The 25,313-nt window shown below is 51.0% G+C and overlaps 1 protein-coding gene across 1 annotated transcript in view; it reads right to left on the reverse strand.

Moving 5' to 3' along the window:
• PLXNA4 (plexin A4) overlaps positions 1-25,313 on the reverse strand; it is a 577,512-nt gene that overhangs the window by 144,632 nt on the left and 407,567 nt on the right. Inside the window, exons 5-8 of the mRNA XM_084633028.1 lie at positions 19,727-19,850; positions 13,005-13,158; positions 6,815-6,914; positions 4,476-4,590 (exon numbers count right to left, since the gene is read on the reverse strand). Coding sequence (XP_084489154.1) covers positions 4,476-4,590; positions 6,815-6,914; positions 13,005-13,158; positions 19,727-19,850 — 493 coding nt within the window. The remainder of the gene's footprint in view (positions 1-4,475; positions 4,591-6,814; positions 6,915-13,004; positions 13,159-19,726; positions 19,851-25,313) is intronic.

Genomic DNA, 25,313 nt, shown 5'->3' on the forward strand with positions numbered 1-25,313 from the left:
GTGGGTGAGAACTGAGTATGGAGCTCAAGATCTGATCCTTGGTAATTATATTCTGCAGGTCTAAAATTTCCCCTGCATGTTCAACTAGGGTATTCTTCTCTCCTTCTATGGATCTCGTTCAGTGCTGCTGGTGCTGTTATAATGGCCACTATGTTCCACCCCCAGTGTGGTCACATGGCATGTCCTAGGTGGTGAAGAGGAGCCTATACTGCAAGGAAAAATCTTTGCCCTGCTGGAGGTGAAGTAAATGACATCACAGGCCTTCTCCATGTCTCCAGGCCATAGGATAACCCTTCAAAGCAAGCTAGTACCCTATCAAATCAGTAAATAACAATAAAAGACACAAAAGTTCTCATCAGAACATACTGTATGAGACTACGAGAGAAATCAGCAAGGGAGTCAGACCTATATACACCAGGAGATGTGAGGAGCATCTGAGGAAAGTGGGACATAGGCACAAGCTTTGACTACACAAGTCCCTGAGAGATCCCTATCAGCACTCCAGCATGTAAGAGGGGTCATGGATATAAGCACAGCCAGAACATGTACTACAAGAGTGGGAAGACTGAGTTCACACTAGGCCTGGGGTTTGGTTTCAACATGCTGCAATGGGAAAAGGAAAGACAGTCAAATTAAGGTTAGTGGGGCAGCAAATGGACCAGATTGTGGGGGAGGGAACAAGTCTGATATGCTGAAATGCTGACTAAACAGGAGGAGTTGCTAGCAATTGCACATGTGATGAAGTTCCATCCATGTTTGTTTGCTTGGCAAGGAGTCACTAAACTGCTTAGCTGCGTGTTTGCAATATTGCAAATGGGATGCTCCATCCACCACACTAGGACTTGAAGGTGGTATGAATGCCTGCTCAACTGATACTGCAGATACACCCTCCTCCCAAGTGGTATGCAACATCCCCCTCCCCTGGGGAAGTGAAGAACTTCCTAATGAAGGGAAAGTGCACATCAAGGTAGCAAGAAGGGCATTAGGGATGGAGAGGAAAGACCAACAGAAATAGGTTCACTTAACGACATGGTGTTTTGGATGATCTAGAAGATGACAGAAAGAAGGCGGGCTGTAGAGGAGACAGAAACTGGGTCCCAGCTGATGCCCACACTGGGCAGTGAAGCATCTAAGTGAAGCATTGATGAAAGGCTCCTGATGGTAGGTAAAGGGATAGCCGTATCTGAAGAACCTAGAAAGCCATATGGCTTGAAGAACCAATGCTCCAGCCCAAACAGTTAGTGGGCTTGCCAGGAATGGTTAAAGGACTAGAACCGAAAAGGAACCCAACTTGAAGATTGGAATGGAATTAAAAGAGGAAAATATTGGGACAGGAAACATTGTCTCACCAAGAAATCTCTCAGGTGTGGAATACTGTCTCCAGGAGGTGGTGGAAAACCTGCCACTTGTGAAATTTAAAGGAGACTGGACAAAATATTTCAGAATATGCTCTAGGGGCAATCTTCCATTGGCTCTTGTGGGGTGGACTAGATGCGCTAGAAGGTCTTTTCCAGCTCTAGTTTCTTTGATTCTATGGTGTAGTTAACTGAGGAATGCCAAACATGTGGAGACTAGACCAGCAACCAAACAGAACCTGCCCTGCAGCCACATGGCATTCCTCGTGCTTCCAGGCAGCAAACGACTATGGTTGATTTTGAAGGTTGTCCATCCCTATTGATGCTGAGTCATCTTTCGAAATACTCAGCGGTGCTTCATCTACATGAGGCAGCAGGACAAAGAATGTCATATCCTGTTCTGAGCTGCTTTCTGCCAGATGCTGGGTCCAAAGTGAAAGATGATCGTGCCTGTGTCTCATTTGGTAAACCAAGAGACTGAGATTTTTCTCAAGCCGCTTGGGAGAACACTGTAACTTTATGGGAGTATCCTCTACCAAACGGGGTGACTGCAAGCGCAATTCACAGAGCCAAACATCGGTAGGACCTGATCCCTTCTTTGGAGATGCTATATCTCAGAAACAAATCAGCTGAAGGTATGAAGCAGCCACCTAAACTGCTGCTTACTTGTTCATGATTTGAGAGGAGAATTAGGCTACCAGCATCCTCTCCAGTTCTCAAAAGCAGGAGGGTGGGACTCCACCTAGATGGCACCAGTTGCAGAGGAAAGGACCATTTTCAATCAAACAGCACTGCCACCTACCACTTTTCTTGGCTTGGTAACTAGGAATCTGCATGTGGGTTGCAGCTTGAACAAAGGGGTGGCCAAAGATCCAAACCACGGTGGCACCACACTGCAGCACCATCAGAAAACAGAAACATGTGCAACAGAAAATATTACCTATGAGATGAGTTGAGGCCCCACCTGATCCAGAGGTGAAAGATGGAAAGAACCTGTGACAAGCTGGGATGTTTCACAGTAGCCAATTCCTGATGATGCTTCATCCTGGGGAATAATAGCCATCTGGTTGGGAATGACCTACCAGAAACACCAAACACTGGACTGACGCCGGAACAGCTTGTCTTCCTGCCAAGTCCCTAGCAAGTTTCAAAGCAGAAGAACAGTGAAGGCTGAGTCCCAAGAGACTTCTGCCCATGACTATTTACTCCCTGCACAGTTGTCACTGTAGTTCAAGATTGCTGCTTCCAGGGTTGAACTGTCAACCCACAGACATGCTAAGGAAGAAGGGTGTCTTCAGAAGTGAGAGGGAGGAGGATGAGTGGAGGCCCAGCAAAAGGACTGGGGACAGACTGGGTGGGTCACAGACCTGGGTGCTATGCTATAGCCCCAGGAGATGTAAGGGTGTCCTCTCAATGTGGTCAATTTAAGGTTTTATGTCTTATGAACCTTCACAGCTAGGAACAAAAATGTTACCCAGCAGCAGAGAACAGGGATTCCCAGCTTTCTGCTGGAGCTCAGCAACAGCCCCTGTGCCCGGTGAGTCATGAGATATCAGATCTTGTAATGGATACTGGTCCGTCCGGACAGGGGAAAAACAGGCCAGCTCGGGTCATTTACCAGCCAGGCCAGAATGCTTTCAGGCTTCTCCTCACCATGAAGTAATGAAGTGGCTTTCCATGTGTATTCTCCTGAGCTCCACTCGGGTCCCAGCCAGGCTGGGCGCTTTCAGGACAGCAGCTAGTTGGGTGCTAAGCCGCAGGGCCCAATACAGCCCTGTCTTAGGCAAGCGGCACTGAGGCCCAACCTCGCCTTCCAGGGGCGGCTGCTTCCAGCGTTGACGGACTGGGTCCTCAGTGCGGGAAATCAAGGCTGCCAGTAACCAGGAGCAGAAGCCTGAAAGCCGCTTCCCTCCCCCAGCAGCCCCTCTCACCCGTAAAAGTGCATCCTCTCTTTGAATTCCTCTTGGCTTCGGGAGCCAGGAAGCCTGCTGGTGGGTGAGCAGTAGCAGCTGTAATGGCTTCCATCACTAACACTCCCTTCGTTTCTGTTTTACATTCGGATGCAGGCCTGCAAGTCAAGCCTGGGAAAGGATAACAGCACATGATGTACCCACGGCGCCTATTCCGCCATGCGTGGCAAGGACAACAACCCAGCCGGGGAGAGCTCTCGGCTCAGCTCAGAAATGTGGGCACTCGCACACTGACAGCGAGCCGTACCGCACCGGCTGGCTTCTGCGCGTGACGCCCTGACAGTTTGAGAACGGACCCACAGGCAGAGCAAGCTCTGGCAATGACAGCGCTTGAAAACAGAACCAGACCGCTCCCCCGATCGAACAGCTTGTTGTTTTGTCCCACCAGCTCTCTCTCCAGCGGTAGCACTTGGATCCCCGCGCCTCTATTCCTGGCAGCTGGCTCCGGCCGTCAGACATTGCAGAACATACCCGCATGCGACCTGTTACGGTGCTGCGGGATTGGGGTAGCCAGCCTGCGGGGGTGAAGTTCTTTGGCTTTCAGCCTGATCTCAGAGATGTTGGCCCATTTCCACAGGCATCCAGCGCACAGAGCAGCAAGGGCCGGGCTCAACAGAGAGAGGGGAGAGTAGGAAGAGGCAGCAAAGTGAGGAAGGGAAAGGGAAGGTGAGTTGAGGGGAGCATGAGAGTGAGGGGGTGGAAGGGACAGGAATGGGGAGGGGGAGGAGCGGGGAGGGTGTTGCAGTGAGGGGGTATAAGGAGCAGGAATTGGGAGGGGCAGGGAGGATGTTGCAGTGAGGGGGTGGAAGGGATAGGAATGGGGGAGGGGGAGGAGCAGGGAGGGTGTTGTAGTGAGGGGGTATAAGGAGCAGGAATGGGGGAGGGGGAGGGGCAGGGAGGGTGTTGCAGTGACAGGGTGGAAGGGGGAGGAATGGGGGAGGGGCAGGGAGGATGTTGCAGTGAGGGGGTGGAAGGGACACGAATGGGGGAGGGGAAAGGGGAGGGGGAGGGAGGGTGTTGCGGTGACAGGGTGTAAGGGGCAGGAATGGGTGACAGGGAAGGGAGGCAGTTTGTTGTTTCAGTCAAACATGAGCATTGCCCTGCCCCCGAACCCTCTGTTTACAGGCCGCCCCGCAGTGCCCCTTCCTACCTCTGGCAGCTTGACTCGCCCTTCCTGGAAGGAGCAGGAACGGGGGTCGTGGGTGCAGACGTGGCGATATTTGCACCAGTGACACCGATAGGGGCTCTCCACACAGGACAGACACCTGGGGACAGAGAGAGAAGAAGTCACTAAGCCCAGCCAGCCCTCAAGAACCCAGGGAGCGCGCACAGTCCCCGGTCAAGGGCCCCAGCCCTGTCCTAGGACTCAGAGGGGAGCAATCTCCATGGCCCACTCAGTCCTTGGTCTATCTGTGGAGGCTGCCAATAAGGAAACTGGTTCCTGCCCATGCCAATTATGATGGTGTTTTTGGTCAGTGGCGGTGAGCAGAACGGTCACTGCCCACGCTCTGAATCAGAGACGTTAGGCCTGATTTCAAAAACACATTGGGAGCCAGGGTGTTGTAGTGAGGGAGTATAAGGAGTAACTCCAGAGAGGTCAACAGAGGTACCCAAGTATAACACCCAGTGCCAGAGAACAGAATTAGGCCCGTTATGACCCTTATCTGCCTGTATAAAATGGCTCTGAATGCACCTTTTCATGTCAGCTTTACTGACCCACTTTCCAAGCAGAACAGGGTACAACTCTCTGGTGAGCACAGGGTTAATTCTGCTCCACTCCCCTCTGCCCTGGCACAGGTGGGCAGAGGGAAGGCTATCAGAGCAGCTACTTGGGAGGCAAAGGGGTGAGAATGCCTTTGGGAAGGGCAAGCTCGTCTCCCAGGGTCTTGACAGGTCATCTTTTTGGTTTGCTTTCCCCTTATGTTACCATCTCTTGCTTTCTTTGGGGAAAGCCAGGCTGACTCCAACTGCATGTCCTTGCTCAGTTACCTCTACATCACTTCTTTGTGTCTTGTGTGGACTCACTAGAAACTGAACTGAGATCACTGCCGTCAAATGGTAGGACTCTCAGTTGCTGCCTGCTCACATGTTCATCTGGCCAGGATGCCCAATGCAGGTCCCACCCGTGTGTAAGGGAGGGTTTAAATAGTGCTACAGGGGGAATTTCACTAGCACTGATGTGCCATTGAATCCTTTACACATGCATGTGTGAAAAATACCACCCAGCTGCATCGGACAGACAGGCAGACACCATTTCTCTGTCCTCTCTGAAATCTTGCTCTCTGTCAATCCACCCTAAGCTCTGATGCAAAGAGCTGTTCTTTAAATTGGTAACAAGTGCTTACTCTGATAAATCAAATTAAAAATGGATAGCGTATTATAGTTTGTCAAGTCAGAAACCAAAACATGCCATAAATATTTAACACCCCATCACTTTCTTTTCTTTTTTTTTTTCCCCGCACTGCTGTTTGTCAAAGCAGTGGGGACACGGAAATAGGATTTGCCTTTGCTTGTGAATCACTGTGCTGCAGTAATTATCGCCTCTTGGCACTTCCGGAGCCCTGTTTGGGAAAGATGATGACCTGGGGATGGGGGCACAGCCCATCTGCCTTGCTCAGGAATAGAGCAATCCACTGAAGAGGGGTCCCCCCTCTGCCTTGGCATATGAATCCTACACACTCATCTCCTGGGCAGTGATGAGTCTAGTCCCACATCAGATGTTCTAAAGGAGGAGGTCTCGGTGTATCAGTCTAGACCACCCTGCCCTTCCCATATAGCTTAAAAGGATAAGAGTTCCAGCCAGATCCCAGATACCCAGCAGGAGGATCCAGGATGGAAAAGGGGTTCCTGATAGGAAAAGGTTATTCTATGGCAAATCAGCCTGTGGTACTCAGTCCAGTTCCTAGAGAACAGTGTCCACATCACACACAAAAACTAATCTACCATTAATTGGCCCTCTGTCCATTCAGGGCCCAATCCTGCCAACACTTAGTACTAAGCCTGGTGGTAACAAACTGGAGTGGTCCCAGTGACTGATGGCATGAACAAGGATTGATAGAGCATAAGGGTGTGCAGGATCGGAGTCCACATGAATAGCCACTAAAGTCCACGTGGCCATTTGCCGAGGCTGTGACTCAATTTCCACTCAGTCAATCCTCAGACAAATCCCCAATGATGTGTTGTTTTGCCTGAGGGGTGCCTGAGTACAAATCAAGTCAGCTCAAAGCCCATTACTAGGAAGTTTAATAAATTGTTTCCATGTTGCCCTGCACGTTTCCAATAGCAGGAGGGTACCTTTCACCCAGCATAGGCTAATCTGTGGGACAGGTGTTCTACCAAGGCCCAAGTGACATGACTGCAGGTCTCCTCGACACCTAAGTGGCTGTCTCTGTGCTACGTGGACCAGCCAGCGTGGGCAGCTGGGATGGATACAAAGCAGCACGATAAGGTTGTGGGGGGAAGATGCACATCAGGAAAATACCAACTTACGAGTTGTGGACGCTGCAGTTGTAGAAGACAAAGCTCGTGCTGGCGAAGGTCATGCCTGTCTCCTTGGACTTGAGCTGGAGCTGGACAATGTGATGGTCTCCTGGGGAAAGAGCATAAGGATCATGAGAGGTGACTGGACGATTGTATTAATAACCAATGAATCATTAACGGCCAGGTCAAAAGTCTGCACCATCGCACAGCCCACAGCAATATGGCAAAAGGGGACCAACAGTTTTGTGACAGTTTTTCAGCCCCCAGTCTAGGGCTTGATTTTCAGAAACATGGAGCACCTCCAGCTTCCTTGGATTTGAATGGAGGGCTGGGTATTCCACTGTCAGGCCAAAAATGTCTCAAGCCAGATGCCCAAAGATTGAGGCACCAAGAATCCGTGGCCACTTAAGAAAATACTCTTATTATTCTGCATTTGTAACCCAGTAGTGCCTACAGGTCCTAATTCAGATCAGAGGCCTACACAGAGGTAGAGACAGTCCCTACCCCCAAAGAACCTACCCTCTAAACATGCAAGACAGAGGTGGGATTGGGAAGAGACACAGGCATAAAGACAGGTTTCAGAGTAGCAGCCGTGTTAGTCTGTATCCACAAGTACTCCTTTTCTTTTTACAGGCATAAAGAGGGGAAGTGACTTGTCCAAGGTCACACAGCAGGTCGGTGGTAGAGCTGAAAACAAAGCCCTGGCCTCCTGGCACCCAGTCCAGTGTGTCTGAATGAGTTGTTTGCCTAATTCAGATTGCAAGGTCCTGGAAACAGGGTCTGCCATTGGGTTTTGTACAGCACTACTCACACTGATCATGCTCGACAAATAACAACCAACAATACTAATTCATAACACTGCTCTGTTGCCACATCCCCTGCCCGCAGAATCTAGACTTCTCCATGCAGGAGGCTAGACTTGATTTAATACAGCAGGGTCTTTTCCAGTCATGGCTTTTATAGGCTTGTCTACATTTTAAATGCTGCAGCAGCTCCACAGTAGTGCTTCAGTGTAGACACTACCTACATCGCCAGGAGGGGTTCTCCTATTGACATGAGTAATCCATCTTCCCAAGAGGCAGTACCTAGGTCAACGAAAGAATTCTTCCATGGAAGTAGCACTGTCTACACCAGGGGTTAGGTTGGCTTAACTATGCCGCTCAGGGGGATGGATTTTTCACGCCGTGAGCAAAAGTTATACTGACCTAATTTCCTAGTGTAGACCAGGCATAAGACTCCTCAAATTGCTTACAAATGTTAACTAACCTAAACCTCTCAATACCTCTGTGAGGGAGGGAAGGGAGAAATAGGGATCATTGCACCCGCCAGTGAAATGCAGCTGCATCTGGCGTGGAATGTAGCCGCTGTTAACCATGCTACGCACCACTGTGTGAATAATAAACTTCAGTAGACAAAAGCCTGCAATGCCACATGGTGGTAGGAAATAAAGCCAGTGGGTAACATTTTCCAAAGCACCTAAGTAACTTACAAGCCTAAGTCCCATTTTCAAAAGTCATACATGCATTAGGCTCCTTGGTCATTTATAGAACCCTGTAAATTCACGGATATACGCTTTATATCCGCTGACCATTTTTGCAGATGGCAGATCGCATGTGGATACAAATTTTGTATCCACGCAGGGCTCTAAATATAGGCTCTCAAAGGAGAGGAAGCAGCTTTCCACAGCTCATAGCCTATGAGGCTGCTTCCCTGCCTTCCAGAGCTTATACCCCCCCCCCCCATATAGAGAAAGGGGAGGTGATAGATCAAGACAGGAAGCAAAATCCCCCATGCTCCTATCACAGCAGTTTAAGCAGCCAAGCAATTTAGGAAACCTCTCCTGACTTCATTGCTGTTTCAGGTCAGTCGGAGAGGGAAGCCAGACTGACTTACTCTGCAGAAGCAGCTGCCTCCCTCTCCAACTGACCTGATATGGCACAAATTAATCAATGGCTAGGCAACCGGAGAGCACCTTTGCCCCCCTCCTGAACCCCTAACCCCTGCATCTCCCTCCTGCGCCCACGTGGGGAAACTGACCTGGAATCACAGATCACATGTCGTTGCTCCTCACTCCCCACCCCCCAAAACCCCCACCTAGGAGGATGACCTGCCAAGCTGAGAGGTGCCAGGGCTCAGCCCTGGCAAACCCTGACAAAAATTCAGCACTGTAGCCCAGCGATTGTATTCCTCTTGCATGCTTCCACAGGGAGAACAGTGGCTGGTGCAAAGGAACTGGGACTGGTTAGCTCTAAGTGTGACGACTTAATAAATCACAAGCTAAATAGGCAGCAGACTTTCTTATTTTATAGCTCAGTTGTTGATTTTGAAGCATTCTTGAGGTGAGACATTTCCTTCCTTATTTTTAATGTAAAAAGCTATTTGTTCTGATGCCTGTTGTAGAATCACATTGATGTTTAAAATAACAATAACAACAACAATAATAATGATGTGCACACTTATTAAGCCATATAGCTTTCTTATACAGTACACAACATATGCACACAGACACGCCAGGTAGCGTGCTGCTGTGGGTGTGGTGTGTTTGTGGATACAGATAAAAGATGAAGTGTGAATCGCAGGGCGGATACAAGCTGATTCCTGCGGATGTGGATCGGATGCAGATCCACATTACTGTATCCACACAGGGCTCAAGTCATTTAGGTGTTTTGGAAAACGTTATCCAATGTAATTTTTAGCTGTATGTGTTATCACATCTTCAGGCTCTCAGCTTCCACAATGATGGGTGTGTTGGGGTAGCGGGGAAGAGACACAGAGAGATCACAACTGGAATAGCGCATCCAATTCTGAGCACCTCAGCCCCACAACGGATCCCTCAAATTGAAAGATATTTGGAGAATCAGAGACTCAGAGAAGATTAGGGTTGGAAGCGACCTCAGGAGGCCATCTAGTCCAACCCCCTGCTCAAAGCAGGACCTACACCAACCAATGAAGAGCAATGAAAGAACAATGAAAACACACAAGGAAAGATTCGAGAGGATTAAATATGTATGGCTTGGCCAAGCAATGACTAAGGACTGTCCCAAGGCATCACCGTGGTATCAGAGCATGGCATTTCCTAAACCCTGTACATTTTTGAAATGTAGACATGCTGTGGTTGAACTGGTTATGGTACTCCAAGGAGACAGCTAGGAATAATGGGCCAGATTTGGATGTCCTCACACAGGCAAACCTCCCAATGATGTCGGAAGGAGCTATGCCTGAGTAAGGACCCCAGGATTAGGCCTGATAAGTAGGAATCGAACAAAAGAAAATTCAGGTAGATTGGGCCTGACCCCTGAAGTCCTTACTTCAAGAAGCTCAGTCAATGGGAGTAAAATCGGAGCACCAATACGAGGAAAGATTTCCAGGTCTCTTTTCGACGGTGGACCCTTTTCAGTGATGGGAGTCCCATCTCTTGGGTCATTTAAAATCAGCATGGGGAAAGTTTACCATTGGGAATACTCTTTCATAGGCCAATGGGGGATCTGGACTGGCTGGGGCTGGCCAGGTCTTTTCCATCTCTTACTAATCAGAGTCTATGATAATTCAGGCCAACAAGTGAGAGGCTGAGAGGGGAGAGGACGAGGGAGCGACTTTAGTGTGGAGCTAATCTGAATAAGGAGGAAAATTAACATTGAATGCTACAGCAACGGTGCTTCATTCTGCAGGCTGAGGGGATCACAACATGCCCTCAGGAGGGGAGGCCGGGTGGATTGCAGGCTGGCTGGCTGGCCTGCTGAGCATTGTGGTGTCACAGGAATGGAAGGCCACACCTGCCCTTCATTGCTGGGGATGTATTTTCCAGGTGAACGTTCTGCCCCCATCTATTTCTGCTGCTTGCTGCTAAAGGCTGTGAGCACGTTGGCCTGGGCTGGGTGAGTGTGCAGGGGGCATGTGTGACCCAACGGGGCTACATTCACAGGTGACGAGCGAGTGGTATAAGTTAAAAGAAAAGGAGTACTTGTGGCACCTTAGAGACTAACAAATTTATTTGAGCATAAGCTTTTGTGAGCTACAGCCCACTTCACTGGATGCATTCCACTCAAATAAATGTTAGTCTCTAAGGTGCCACAAGTACTCCTTTTCTTTTTGCAAATACAGACTAACACGGCTGCTACTCTGAAACCTGGTATAAGTGAGACTCCCTTACAGACAGGCCCTCCTTACACCTGCTCTGCTGAGGTGGGGTGATCCCAGGAAACAGCCTGCTGGGGGGATGTGCAGCACCTAGGGTGGGGGTTCTCCTGAGAACATCACGCTGTGCTGAGTCCCTCTGTGAACACCATGCTGAGGGGAATGTGGGTACCCAGGCTGATCCCCATGTGAATAGCATCCTCGGGGGCTGGGAGGGGCTGCTGAGTTCCCCAGGGGATTGCCATGCTCAGGTGTATGTTGAGTCTTTAGGGGGTTTCCCTGGGAATGCCATATTGGGGGCTCAATACCATGCTGAGGTCTCTCTCCTCTTTCCCCCCCTAACCACCTATCTTCGCTCCCCTCAGAGCATGGTCTCCGAGAGCAGCCTCCATGCACCACTCCCATCCCATAGGGAGCATCCACTGCTCACAGGCTGCCAGCCCCCCATCCCCAGCAGACACTGAGCCTCCCCTGGAGCTGACCCCTCCCCCTAGGATCCAGCTCCCAAATCCACCCACTGCTCACCTACCCCAATCCTCCATCCACTCCACTATCATTAACCCTTTCTGCCTCTCCACCAACTCCAACCCCCGCTTACCTCCCTTGGGCCCGTCAGCAGCGGATGCTATACAGGTGAAGTAACCGCAATAATTTGACGATGAAGGAGCCCATGTTTAATTCCAGGCTTTGACCCGGCTGACCCTTCCACCTCTATTATTTTCCTCCTCACCAGAAAGATTCATTAATCAATCAGGACAAAGCAAGTTTGACAATTTGTCTCCACACATGCATGCACAAACACACGTGCGCACCCACTCCTGAATACATTGTGCCATCAGCCCTCGACTCTGCTGCCCATCTGCTGCCGATGGCTTTGACAGCTCTGTTAACTGCTTCACATTTAACAACTTTGCCAGCGCCTGGGGCATGTTCAAAAAGCTGTACTGGGGACTGGCTGGCTCTGGGGGTTGGGAACAAGCTCTGGAACCTCCCATCCCGTCTCTTCAACCCTTCCTCTGGCAGTCTGCGCCAGGGGGCGTATTTTCAGAGGTGCAGAAGGCCAGCCGTTGCTGGTGACTGGGAGCTGCGGGAACTCAGCTTCTCTGAAAACCAGACTCTAGAAGTGCCCCTTTTTCTCCATCACTCTAGTGTCACGCCTTTCATTTGCTCGTGGCTCTGAGCTGGGTCCCTAATGGACAACGGTACACACCAGAGAAGGCCCCATCGCAAGCACCACTAACTAGCATTCTTCTTGGTCGGCTAGTCAACAGCAGGCAAGGATTGAGTGGGCAGTGGAGATGGGAACTGCCTTCTGACTCCTGGAGAGTTTGTGGGCCTCCAGGTATCTTTCACTGGGACTAAATTCACTGCTAGAGTTCACAAATAATACAGAGAACAAGAATGTCAGCTTCTCCCTGCACCTGCCCACCTGCCTGTGACCCAGTTTAAGACCTTGGGAGAAGCCTAGCAACATAGGCACGTCTTACAGTGTCTTCCTGGGCAACTAGGGGGAGCTAGAGCCCTACATGCACCTGAAATACTGCATTCAGTTCTGAGTGCCCCATTGCAGAGGGCTGCGAAAAAACTGGAGACAACTGAGGAAAGAGAAACGAAATGGACCAGGGGCTGGCATGGAAGGATAAGCACATCTGCCTTGGTCAAGGGGCTATTATGGGAAAGGGACAGGATAACGGATTGAAAATCCCTGAAGGGTGTAAAAGCCAGAGAGGAAGAGACTGATTTCGGGAGCTGCACGCAGAGATGTAACTAGGAGGAGTGTGATGAAATTAAGGAGGGAATCATGCAGGCAGAGTAGCTGGATAAACTGCTTGACTCTGAGATGTACTGGACTGGGATGCAAGCCCCATCACTTGAGATGTATAAGACTGGACTAGACAAAATGCTCGTAAATGTGCTGTTGCTACACTGGCAGCATCGGGGCTCATACAGACACGTGCCCAGCCGATAATGTGCTCTTCCAGCTGCGGTACTCTCACCAACTGGTCGGAGGGAAGCAGCGCACCCACCCCAGTGTAACCCCGTAGGGAAGGCCTGAGACACTCACCATTCTCCATGATGATTTGGGGTACCTCCTTGGCAGCCGGGGAGATGCACTGGATCTGGTTCCCCACCACCAAGCCGTCCATCTCGGAAAGGTCCTCGAAGGTGCAGTTGACCCCAGCTGACAACTCAGGGACATTGTAGGTCTCCAAGACAAGCTGCAAGCAAAGGGGGCGGGGGAGAGAGAAAGAGAGCGCTGAGCTCAAAGACAGACAAACGCGGCCAGCAGAAGAGAATTACACTGGAGAGGTTGGACAAAGAGCCTCTTGCTAGATAAAGGATCCTCCTTCAACAGAAAGCAGCGACTCTGGGGAGTGGGGGATGGAATGCAGATGCAAACACAAGTGGCGTGTGGCTATGCAGGGGCGGTGGCTGCTGCTTCGCCGTGCAGGGTGAGTTCAAGTCGGGTCAGTGGCGTGGCGTGCTCAACATCGGTCATGCAGGTGTAATATTGGCGAGGGAGTCTTTGGAATAGGCTGTGAAGACTGGGGCTTGCTGGCCCCTTGGCACAAGGTTTCTGAGGAAGGTGGCTATTACTCACAAGAGGCACTCTGCGGACTACAGAGAAACTGTAGCGCTCCAGTCTAACTCTCTACGCCTCCTCTCCTAGCATCACCAGCAGAGGGAGCTCTCTGTCACCAACAAGTTCCTGTGTGTAGAGAGTCTAGTTACCGCCTTCAGCAAGCCACTGGCATCCACTCCCTCTAGTGGGCCAGCTGAATTCCTTCGCCTTTACAGGCAGCTCAGAAATGCCTGCCCCATTTGATCACTCGGTCCCAGGAGCAGCAGGCCCTGAGGTCACAATGTGTCGGGGCACGAGCACCGCAAATAAAAGGACAGGTCAGAGCTCTGTCGCTGTCCGGCACTCTGGAATCCCTGACGCCCACTGGCCTTGCCATTAATACAGTGTAATGAAATAAACAAATCGAACAGCTGGTTTCCAGGACGTTCCCGTTCTCACAAAGCACCACTGGGTTTCTTCCATTTGGAACGGTTTACATGAGGTCCCGCTTATGATTCTAATTATAACTCTGCTCTCAGTCAGCTGCATCCACCCCACCACCCCCACGTGCCATGGTAACAAACCATGGCCACAAATATACAGACACCAACAGCGGCAACAGGGTACTTCCACACCAGTAGCACAAGCCCCCTGCCAGTGATCTAAAGGTGTTACTCCACTCATGGTTAGTAAATACCAGAGCCTTATCCTTGCTGGGGCCAGCCCCTAGAGGGAGACATGATCATATGTGCTCAACCAGTGTATTGCATGCTCCCCCATTATATAGGCTAGTTCTGAGCATGAGGTCCGTGAGAGTCTGAGATGCCAGTCACTGACAGGAGACCCAATCACATGCAGCGGGAGTGAAGCTACCGGCATGATGGACGCATCCCTCTGCCCATCCATGAAGCAGTAGAAGGAGGGAAGAAAAATCCCACTTGTTGCCTTCCCATGGTATGTTCTCATCACCCAGTGAGGTGCATTATGGGAGTTGGGTGCCTTCCCCTAAGGCATCCAGCATTAACCACCTCAGAGACAGCAAGGGCACAGAGGAGGGGGACCATTGATCTGACCAGTCTTACAATTTACCTGTAAATTCATTGCCTGGCAGGGGAGCAGTTTGTTCTTGCCAAGTTATGGGAGGGGAAAGGGAGAAGCCCTGAGGACTGGGATGGGCTTGTCCCTGGGACAACACATAGTGCTTCTATTGAATGGCTCCACCTCTGTCCCTTCCTCCCTCCCACCAATGCACCAGGACCAGTAGTGGAGGGGAAGCCTGGAGCTCTCACCAGGCCACTGTCCCAGCAAGGGAACTTGCTCACAAGTGTGTAAAATGCAGAATGCAGATTTGTCACTTTTCTGAGCACAGTCACCAAGGAAAGGGCCTGAAAAGCTTGGGCACAAATGTGATAAGCCTGGAGCTGCCACCAATGAACAAAAGCTCCTGCTTTGGAGCCCCTGTAGTGGGTAGAGAATGCCCCCTCTCCAGCACCTTTCTCCTTTCACAGTCCATGAGCATCAGCCTAGGATTGAGCCAGACCCAGATGTGTACCTCTGCTGCCAAAGAAGAGTCAGTGTTGCCATGTGGACAATACTTTCCGTAGGTCAAAGCACAGGCTGAATAAACAGGCACATTCCCTACCCTCAAGTCAGGAAAGAACTTGGCATGATCGCGGAAGAGCTCTCCCCTAACCAGAACTGCCCAAAACTCAGTGTAGTCTCCATGACCGAATCAGTCTTTGACTTGTGCTAGGGTTTGCCAATAAACCATCTGAGATGGTGGCTACTGTGCTGTGGACACCAGTCCACTAGGAGTTGACTGAGACCCAACGACTCAGTTCATATGGGCCATCAGACAGCAATATGATGAGGACAACAATAGCTCTGGGCTGACTTGCACTGCCATGGTGACTCAATCACCCTGAGCCAGTCTTTACTCTAACACAGAAGAATTCAAAGACTATTGAAAGAATTAAAAATAAAAAGCTGCACTCCTCAAAGAACAAACACTGTACAATGTCTCTGATCACTTTTGTTGGATGCCTGGGAAGGTTAAGTCACAGAAAAGGTAAGAGGCAGAAACAAAGCTGCAGGGACTGGACATACAGACTGAAAAATAGACTTCAAACATCCTACCCTAAACACCTGAGAGATGGCCAGCTAGTGGACCTTAACCACTCCACTGAGCCCACAAAGAATGGGGAGCTACTGACTGGCTCAAAGAAACACTGAAGCTTTCCATTTCTAGGCCATGAGTCAAATCCAGCTCAGGTCAATCTGATCAGAAAGAGTTACCATGTGGCAGCTGTTCAGTGGCCTGTATGAAATAGGCCCCAGTTCAGTTCCTAGTGCGCACATGTCCACAACACAAAAACACCAACATAATAGGCACTGCTGTCATCAGGTACCGTAGACAGGTTGGAAACTGAATGGGTCCTCTACAATTAACTCACTTCTTGTCCCTAGAAAAGGCCTTTCCAAAAGGAACAGTAACACTCATTGCTTCACTGGCATCATAGCTGTCCTGCAGTGCCAACTGCTGCCTTTAATAGCTCTCTGCCACAGAGGCCACATCTAGCGCCGAGGAAGAGAGGGGGTTGAATGTAGCAAAGCGTAAACCCTGGCAGAGATGGGCTGCAAGCTGCTATTTCTAGGGTCCCCATACCTCTGCTCTGGGAGTTCAGTGTTGAAACTGTACCAGGCCTGGATGCTTTGGTAGTTCAAGAAAGAGACCCGGATCCTGAAGTGAAGGGAAATTGGAGCATATTAAATGGTCCTAGCATGCCTCCCCACCGCAGTCCTAGAAGCTGAATTCTAACACGGCCAATGCCGATTGCCCATATTTTGCACATGGCTATAGATTCCAGTATCTTTGATGTTTGAGGTAAAGAAGTTGGCTACGATGCGTGAGTGTGCCTCTTTGATGGATCTGTAGTTCCTCTCCAGAACTGCATTCAGCTCCTCGCAATGAACTGGAAAAACCAGTTCCTAACCGTTTGTAACTGTTGTTCTTTGAGATGTGTTGCACACGTCCATTCCACTCTTGGTGTGCACCACCCCATGCACGGTCATGGGAAATTTTTCCCTCAGTGGCACCTGTCGGGGAAGCTCGACTGGCGCCATGTGCCAGTGCTTGCTAGTGTAAAGGGCCCAGCCGTCCCTGAGCTCACTTAGTTCCTTCTTGCTGGGCAGCTCTGATGCACAGGGATAGGCAGGTGGGTTGTGGAATGGACGTGTGCAACACTTCTCCAAGAACAACAGTTATGCAAGAATAGTTACTCATTTTTCTTCTCTGAGTGATTGCTGATGTGCATTCCACTAGAGGTGACTCATAAAATAGGAAGAGGAAGTGGCGTTCATGGGCACTCAGACTGGAGTAAAACTCATCCAAATTTAGCATCATCTCTGGAGTACCAAATAATGCCTTAATGGGATGCAAAGGTGTGAAGGCTGCTCTGCAGATCTCCTGGATAGGGATTTGTGCAAGGAACGCTGCCGAGGCCACTTGCAATCTTGTGGGATGTGACATCACTTTGCTTGGCAGGCAAATATCTGCTGAATCCCACACAAATGCAGGAAGTTATCCAATTTGGAATTCTTTGTGAAGAGACCAGGAGATCCTTCATTCTGTCTGCCACGGCCTCGAACAATTGAGTTGACAAACAAAGCTGCTTAGTCCTTTCTATGTAGAATGCCAGCACCCTTCTAACATCCCATGTGCGCTGATGTTGCTCCTCTCTATCGGCATGTGGCTTTGCGTAAAAACGTAGGTAAGTAAATTGACTGGTTAATACGAAAATTAGATATCACTTTGGAGAGAAATTTTGGATCAGGGTGCATGTACACTTCATCCTTAAAAAAGATTGTACAGGGTGGTTTGGACGTCAGAGCATGCAGTTCAGAGATAGGTTCAGTAAGAAACATGTTGCTAGAGGCTAAAATGGTGACCCCATGGTCTTCAATAAAATTAGGTTCAAGTCCCAGGGCAGGATAGGTTCCCTTATTTGAGGGTACAACCTTTCCTGGCCCTTCACAAATCTGACTGTCGTCTCATTAGAGCATACAGAACAGTTATCCACGTGAGGACAAAAAGCTGATACTGCTGCCAGGTGGACCTTGATAGAAGATATTACTAAGACTTGCTATTTTAGGTGCAATAGATAGTCCAGGATATGCTGGATAGAGGACTGCGTTGTCTAGGCGCCAGACTGACAAGACCAAATAGAAAAACGCCTCCATTTGGACACGTAAGCAGCTCCACTAGAAGGCTTTGCACTATTTAACAAGACATAGTGAACTTGCTCTGAGCATGACTCCTCTCTAGAAATTAGCCATGGAGCCTCCAGGCCATTAAATGAAGGGCCCGCAGGTCAAGTCCAGGTGCCACGGGAGCGAAATTGGAGCCTCCACTGACAGATCCAGTAGAGTGGAAAACTAGTGCTGTCAAGGCTATGCTGGGGCTATTAAGATAATTCAGGTCTGGTCCACTTGATCATTCTCAGCACTCTGTGTATGAGTGGAATTGGGGGAAAAGCATAGTAGAACTTTTTCATCCACGGTAGCAGGAATGCATCTGTGATGAACCAGGACTGTGGCCTTGAAGGGAGCAAAATTATTGGCATTTCCTGTTGTCTTTGGTTGAAAAAGGTCTATCTGGGGAGTCTTCCACTGCTAGAAAATGCATCTGGCAACATCCAGGTGGGAAGACTACTCATGGTGACTCGTAAATGATCTGCTTAGGCGGTCCGCCAGCTCATTCTATACCTTGGAAGGCCTTGAGATCGCTTGAATTGGCAATGCAAAAGTTCCATAGATGAACTGCTTCCTGATAAAGCTCCTCCTGGCCTATTGAGGTAAAACATGGCTGCCATGTTGTCTGGGAGAACAAACAGGCTTTTTCCCTTGATGTGCAGTAGGAAGACCTGACAGGCTAGGCAGACAGCCCTTAGCTTCCTGACTTTGATATGGAGAGAGAGATTCCTTGAGGACCCCAAACCTGAGTTCAGAGGGAGGACAGATAAGCCCCCAGCCCCAAGGCAGATGCGTCCATCACCAGTGTCTGTGAAAGCTGATGGTGGACAAAGGGAATGCCCACACAAACATTGAGCGAATCAGTCCACCAATCTAGCGAAGTGAGAACCCACAAAGGCACAGTGAGTACAGTGTTCAGATGGTGCCAACTTGGTGATTAAATGGAGGCCAGCCAGCCCTGAAGAGTTCTGAGGTGCAACCTGGCATGCTGGACTACCTGTGTGCATGAGACCATATGCCCCAAGTGCCTCACACCGTTTCGAGATGCGGTGAACCTCGAAATCTGTCACAAGACAGCAAATTGTTTTGAATCTTATATCTGGAAGGAATGCTCTGGCTTGAGTAGAGTCCAGCACTGCTCCTATAAACTCTATCCTCTGCACTGGACAAATAGTAGACTTGCCTGAGTTGATCAGTAGACCCACAGCTTTGAAGGCTGACTGAGAGAAAGTGACCCCTGGACCAGACCTTGACTAGCCAGTTGTCCAGGTAAGGGCAGACTCTGTACTCTTAGTCTCCCCAGGAAAGCAGGTACCACTGCCACATGTTTTGCGAAAACCCAAGGGGCCGAAAGGCAGCAATGGAAAAAGCCCCCAACTGGAGACCAAAACAGAAAACTTATATTGTCTGCAGTATTAACTAAGATGCTGTGAACCTATCTGCAATTAATTTACAATGAACACACTGAGAGCACCTGCTAAGGTAAGCCAAGCAATTCCAAAGACCGCCCCCCACAGGCAGTTAGAAGGAACTGAGAGGTTTCGGGGGTGGCTGGGCCCTTTATATTGGCACACAGGGGCATGCAGCAGCAGAGGGTGCTCAAGCCGCCCTGTTGGGTACCACTGAGGGAAACATTTCTGACGACCGTGCGCAGGGCACGCGCACACCATGAGTGGAATGCACATGTGCAAACACTTGAATAGGAAAGATCCCCTCCACGTTCCTAATCGGGACTTTGGAACTATCCAAGTGGAGAGCCTCCTCCCTGGGTGAGACCCCAGTGTATGTCAGGGAGCACCCAGGGAGACATTCAGCCAGACCAACTATATCCAATAAAGCTGCTAGTCCTTCCCACTGAGCCTGAGTGTGTCAATGAAAGGTTACAGGTAACCAGGGACATAAGACTGGTGACACCTCTTTAGGCTTCCCTGGAAGGAGGAGACACTGTGGAGATGAGGGTCGATCCTGCTTACCAGCACGTTGTACTGGGAGACGGAGATGTTGTTGGGATGCACAGTGAGCCGGACACACTGCTTCATCTCCGAGGCGAATCTCCGAGGCTCGCTGGAGCGCTCGCACCGTTCCTTCCTGGTGCACCTGAGAAAAAGGGAACACACAGAGATTAATGACAAAGCCGCGTGGCACGGCAAGCGATTGCCACGGGACACAAGAAGAGAATCTGTGCCACGGGGGCTGCCACAGGCCAGAGGAGAAGGGGGTCAGTGCCATCACCCCTTCCCCACAATCTCACAGGATCATCTGACTGTGTCTCCCCAGATTTTGCGTGGCTGGCATTTAACAGTGCACAGCAGCCGTTTAGGCTAGGAAGTGCAGCCTGTATCCAATCAAAACTGCAGGGGCAGTTTTAAGTGGGCAGAATCACTGCACGTGCAGTAGACTTCACTGGGGGTATTATCTGGGCCTTGGGCTAAAAGTGTCTGGTGCCTTCAGAATGCAGCACCTGTTCTGAGGGATGACACAGCCACAAAGTGAAGCTACACAATGCTGTGTTGCAAGAGGCATGTAGAGAGGTTCCAAGCCCAGCCCCAAGAAAGATGGACAGCTCTGGAGACAGGTCCTCTACTTATGGACAGAGCTATGCTAGCTTCCCTCACTATGCAACCCTACATACCTCAGCCCCGACCTCTGGCAGAGAGCGGGCTGTACAGTCGGCATGGCACATTTAATTCTTGGCCTCTCTGCCGAGACTGCCCGTTAGTACCTCTTCTGTTGGTGACGTTTGGGATGTGGATACCTGTCCATTGGAAATGGGCTGAATCCTCCAACTCAGTTCCCACTGGCCCCTGGTAGCCTTTGGAGGGTAACAGCTTTGGGTCAAAAACAGCCTGGTGACCGAGCAGTTAAAGATCACATGCCCATTTACCAGCGAGGTTATTGGACACCAGATCAGGATTGGACAGAATATGGGGTACCAGTGGCTGCAGCAGTCACACTGCATGCAAGGTACATTCTCTTTGCTCAAGTCATTGCACTTGGATCGCGCTTGGGAAGAAGAGGTTGCTGCAGGCAGGTGAAATCATCTGGGAGTTGGAAGCCCTAGGGTACTTCCCTCACTATGGAATAAAGAATCCTCCAAGAAGAACAGAAGAACGGCCATCCTGGGTCAGACCAATGGTTCATCTAGCCCAGCATCCTGTCTTCTGACAGTGGCCAGTGCCAGGTGATTCAGAAAGAATTAACAAAACGGCAATTTTGGCCTTCACAACATCTGCTGGCAATGAGTTCCACGAGTTGTCTGTGTGTTGTGTGATGAAATACTTCCTTTTCCTTTGTTTTAAACCTGCTGCCTATTAATTTGGGTGACCTCCTGTTGTTGTGTTAAGGGGTAAATAACACTTCCCCATTCACTGTCTCCACACCATTCATCATTTTATAGACCTCTATCATACCTCCCACCAATCATCTCCTACCTGAACTGAACAGTCCCAGTCTTTGAAATCTCTGCTCATATGAAAGCCATTCCATACCCCTGATCATTTTTGTTGCCCTCCTCTGTACTTTTCCCAAATCTACTGTATCTTTTTTGAGATGGGGTGACCAGAACTACATGCATTAGCCAAGTTGTGGGTGTACCATGGATTTATATAGGGTATTATGATATTTTCTGTAGTATTATCTATATCTTTCCTAATGGTTCCTTACTTTCTATTAGCTTTTTTGACTGCTGCTACACGTTGAGCAAATGTTTTCAGAGAACTATCCACAATGATTCCGAGATCTCTTTCCTGAGTGGCAACAGTTAATTTAGACCCTATCATTTTGTATGGATGGTTGGGATTATGCCTACTTTTCACTTATCAGAATTGAATTTCATCTGCCATTTTGTTGCCCAGTCACCCAGTTTGGGAGTTCCCTTTGTAACTCTTCGCAGTCAGCTTTGGATTTAACTCTCTTGAGTAATTTTGTATAGTCTGAAAACTTTATCACCTCACTGATTACCCCTTTTTCCAAACCATTTATGGATATGTTGAACAGCACTGGTCCCAATACAGATCCTTGGGGGACTCTGCTATTTATGTCTCTCCACTGTGATACCTGACTGTCTACTCCTACTCTTTGTTTCTCATCTTTTAACCTGGCAAGTCCCTTCCCGGAAAAGGACATAAGGGATTCCCAACTCTCTCTGGCTCACTAGGTGTCCGTAGGCAATTTATTGAGGACACAGTTTTCAAAAGTGGCCACTGATTTTGAGGCTCCAACGCCCAGAGATTCTCAGAGATGCTAAACATCCACAATTCTAGTCAAACTCAATGGCAGCTGCGAATGCACTGGGGAAAGTCAGCCCTAAGTGTCCCAATTATGCACCCCAAATCAACAGCCACTTTGGAAAATGTTTGCTCTAACACATTTGGGTCTCAGTTTCCCCATCCATAAAATGGGGCTAATAATATTCACCTCTCTCCATCCCAGAGGCTGTGAGGATGGAGTAAGGGTCGGACACTACTACATCTAGGGATGCTAATATTATCTGTGCTGGTTTATATTGCCTCAGATCATCTTTCGGGGGGGGGGCTATAACCATGGGACTAGAATATGAATTGCTAGGCTTGAGACGATTTCCATCCAAACCTTTTTTCAACCAGCATGAAAAATACAGGCTCCATGCCTGTGGCTGGTCACATTCAGTGAGAGGAAGATGTCTGCCTGGAAACCCACAAGGTTAATATAACAGGACAGCTCCAACTGTACGCCAATTACCTTTTGCCATGAAGCTAATGTTCTGAATTTGCAGAGGGTGTTTCAATGGGTTGTATTACTAGCAGCGATATTGCTTCCATTCAAATCTGCTCAGAAGATTAAGTGTGGGTGTTAAATTGTTCCCCTACTTCCAAACTTGTGTGCAAGGGGAGAGACTGAGAAGTATCTGGACTAAGATGCCTCACTCTTTGGAGCAGGGATGGTTTCTTATTATGTGCATGTACAGCGCCTAGAATAATGAGGCTCTGATCTTTGAATGAGCTCTCTTGGTGCTACTGCATGACAAATTCTCTCAGTTACAGAATCAGAATATTATACAGTAGAATGCAGCTGCAAGGTCTGAGCTAGAGATGGGTCCAAACCTCCTGAGCATGCCTGAGATTTGGGGCAGCCCAGACAGGCATCCAAACTTTGGCCCCTGGGCTTCTTTCTTGTGGCTGAGCCTGGATGAGACAAGAATCATCAGCCAAAGCCTAAACCGCTGATTGGGGGAAAGTTTCTCACTTCCTGGGTTGGGCTGGAAGTGTAGGAACTGGAGATCTCAGCTATTCTCATGAGATTTGCAGCCTGAGTTAGCAGATCTGGAACGTGACAGGCACAGACTATCTTTGCACTTGTATAATATACCCCCTGTCTTGAGAGGAGCCAATGTCTCATTCGGCTTCTTCGCTGCTGCTGCAAGCCGGGTGGGGAATGTTAAATGCTGGGTCTCCAGAGGGCTGGAAGGACAGAATGCTAACCGCTCTGAATACCACAAGTCATCGCTCTCAGAGGGAATGCCAATGGGAAATGATGAGGAGAGATTTCTGCACGCAACTCTTACAGAAACACTGGAGGGAAAGCTGTGACATGAGGAGTCTTCTCCTGGGAAGAGCCCAGCAGGGCTGGCCTTATGGGTGGGTAACGTGGGCAACCGCCCAGGGCGCTGTGGTTAGCGGTGGCACCATGATCAAGAGGCAAGGAGTGTGGCGAGCCTAGGGTGCAAGGCCGCAGAAGGGAGTTCGAGGCATTGGGGGGGTGGGAGGCAGCAGGGCCTAGGGGCAATGGGGGGGGAGCCTGGGAAGGCAGAAGGAGCAGGGGCAATGGGAAGCCCAGGGAGGCAGAGGGGACCGGGGGGATAGGTGAGGGACCAGGAGAGGCAGCAGAGGTCAGGGGCGATGGGGGGGGGACGGGAGCCGAGGGAGGCAGCAGGGTCCAGGGGCGATGGGGAGGTGGGTGGGGAGGCAACGGGGGTAAGGGGCGATGGGGGGACGGGTGGGGGGTCGAGGGAGGCACCAGGGGCCAGGGGTGATGGGGAGGTGGGTGGGGAGCCTGGGAGGCAGCAGGAGCAAGGGGCAATGGGGGGATGGGTGGGGAGTCTGGGGTGGCAGTGGGGGCAAGGGGCGATGTGCGGCCGGGGAAGGCAGCAAGCCCAGAATGAAAGGTTACCGGCCTGATGTCAAAAAAACGATGCAAGAGTTATCTGAGGGATAGACACACAGGACTATTCCTCTTATGACAGGACTAATGAAGAAATGCCCCGCTTTGCTGAAGTCAATCAGACAGACACGTAGGCCCAGCTTCATAGAACTTCATAGACTATCAGCGTTGGAAGGGACCTCAGGAGGTATCTAGTCCAACCCCCTGCTCGAAGCAGGACCAAGCCCCAATTGTTGCCCCAGATCCCTAAATGGCCCCCTCAAGGATTGAACTCACAACCCTGGGTTTAGCAGGCCCATGCCCAAACCACTGAGCTATTAGCTCCTCAAAGGTACTGAGATGCCGAGCTCCTGTGGAGTTCAGTCGGACCGAGGCACCGAAACACCTTTGCGGGTCTGGGCCCTGATCAGAATTCCGGTGATTGGAGCCAAAAAGGTGTTTCGGCTCTGAGTCAGCCTGCACCTTTCCTCCCGCTGAGCAGCAGGAACCCACGTAAGAGACTGCCAAGGGGGACTGGTGAGATTGCACGGTCCGGGGCCGTGGTGCCCAAACTTTTTCTCTCGTGCCCCCCGACCACTACCAGAAAGGGAAACAGCCCCCCCCGCCCCGCATGGCTGCACCGTTGGCTCAGCAGCGGAGCTTGGGACGAAGGCAGAGCTGGGGAGGGGGAGGAGCTGGAGCTAGCGGCGGAGCCGGTCTCGGCGCAGAGAGGGAAAGAGGGCGGAGCTGGGCTGGGGCCAGGCCAGGGGGCTCAGTGGAGCTGCAGCTAGGGGCGGAGCTGGGCTGGGGCTGGGGGCGGAGCTGGGCTGGGGGCGGAGCTGGGCTGGGGGCGGGGCAGGGGGCGGAGCGGAGCGGAGCTGGGCTGGGGTGGAGCAGGGGGCGGAGCGGAGCTGTGGCTGGGGGCGGAGCTGGGCTGGGGGCGGAGCAGGGGGCGGGGCAGGGGGCGGAGCGGTGCTGTGGCTGGGGGCGGAGCTGGGCTGGGGGCGGAGCAGGGGGCGGAGCGGAGCTGTGGCTGGGGGCGGAGCTGGGCTGGGGTGGAGCAGGGGGCGGAGCGGAGCTGTGGCTGGGAGCGGAGCTGGGCTGGGGGCGGGGCAGGGGGCGGAGCGGAGCTGTGGCTGGGGGCGGAGCTGGGCTGGGGGCGGAGCAGGGGGCGGAGCGGAGCTGTGGCTGGGGGCGGAGCTGGGCTGGGGTGGAGCAGGGGGCGGAGCGGAGCTGTGGCTGGGAGCGGAGCTGGGCTGGGGGCGGGGCAGGGGGCGGAGCGGAGCTGTGGCTGGGGGCGGAGCTGGGCTGGGGACGGAGCAGGGGGCGGAGCAGGGGGCGGAGCGGTGCTGTGGCTGGGGGCGGAGCTGGGCTGGGGGCGGAGCAGGGGGCGGAGCGGAGCTGTGGCTGGGGGCGGAGCTGGGCTGGGGACGGAGCAGGGGG

This window comes from Lepidochelys olivacea, assembly GCF_965140295.1.
Source record: "Lepidochelys olivacea isolate rLepOli2 genome assembly, chromosome: 1".
Lineage (NCBI taxonomy): Eukaryota > Metazoa > Chordata > Testudines > Cheloniidae > Lepidochelys > Lepidochelys olivacea.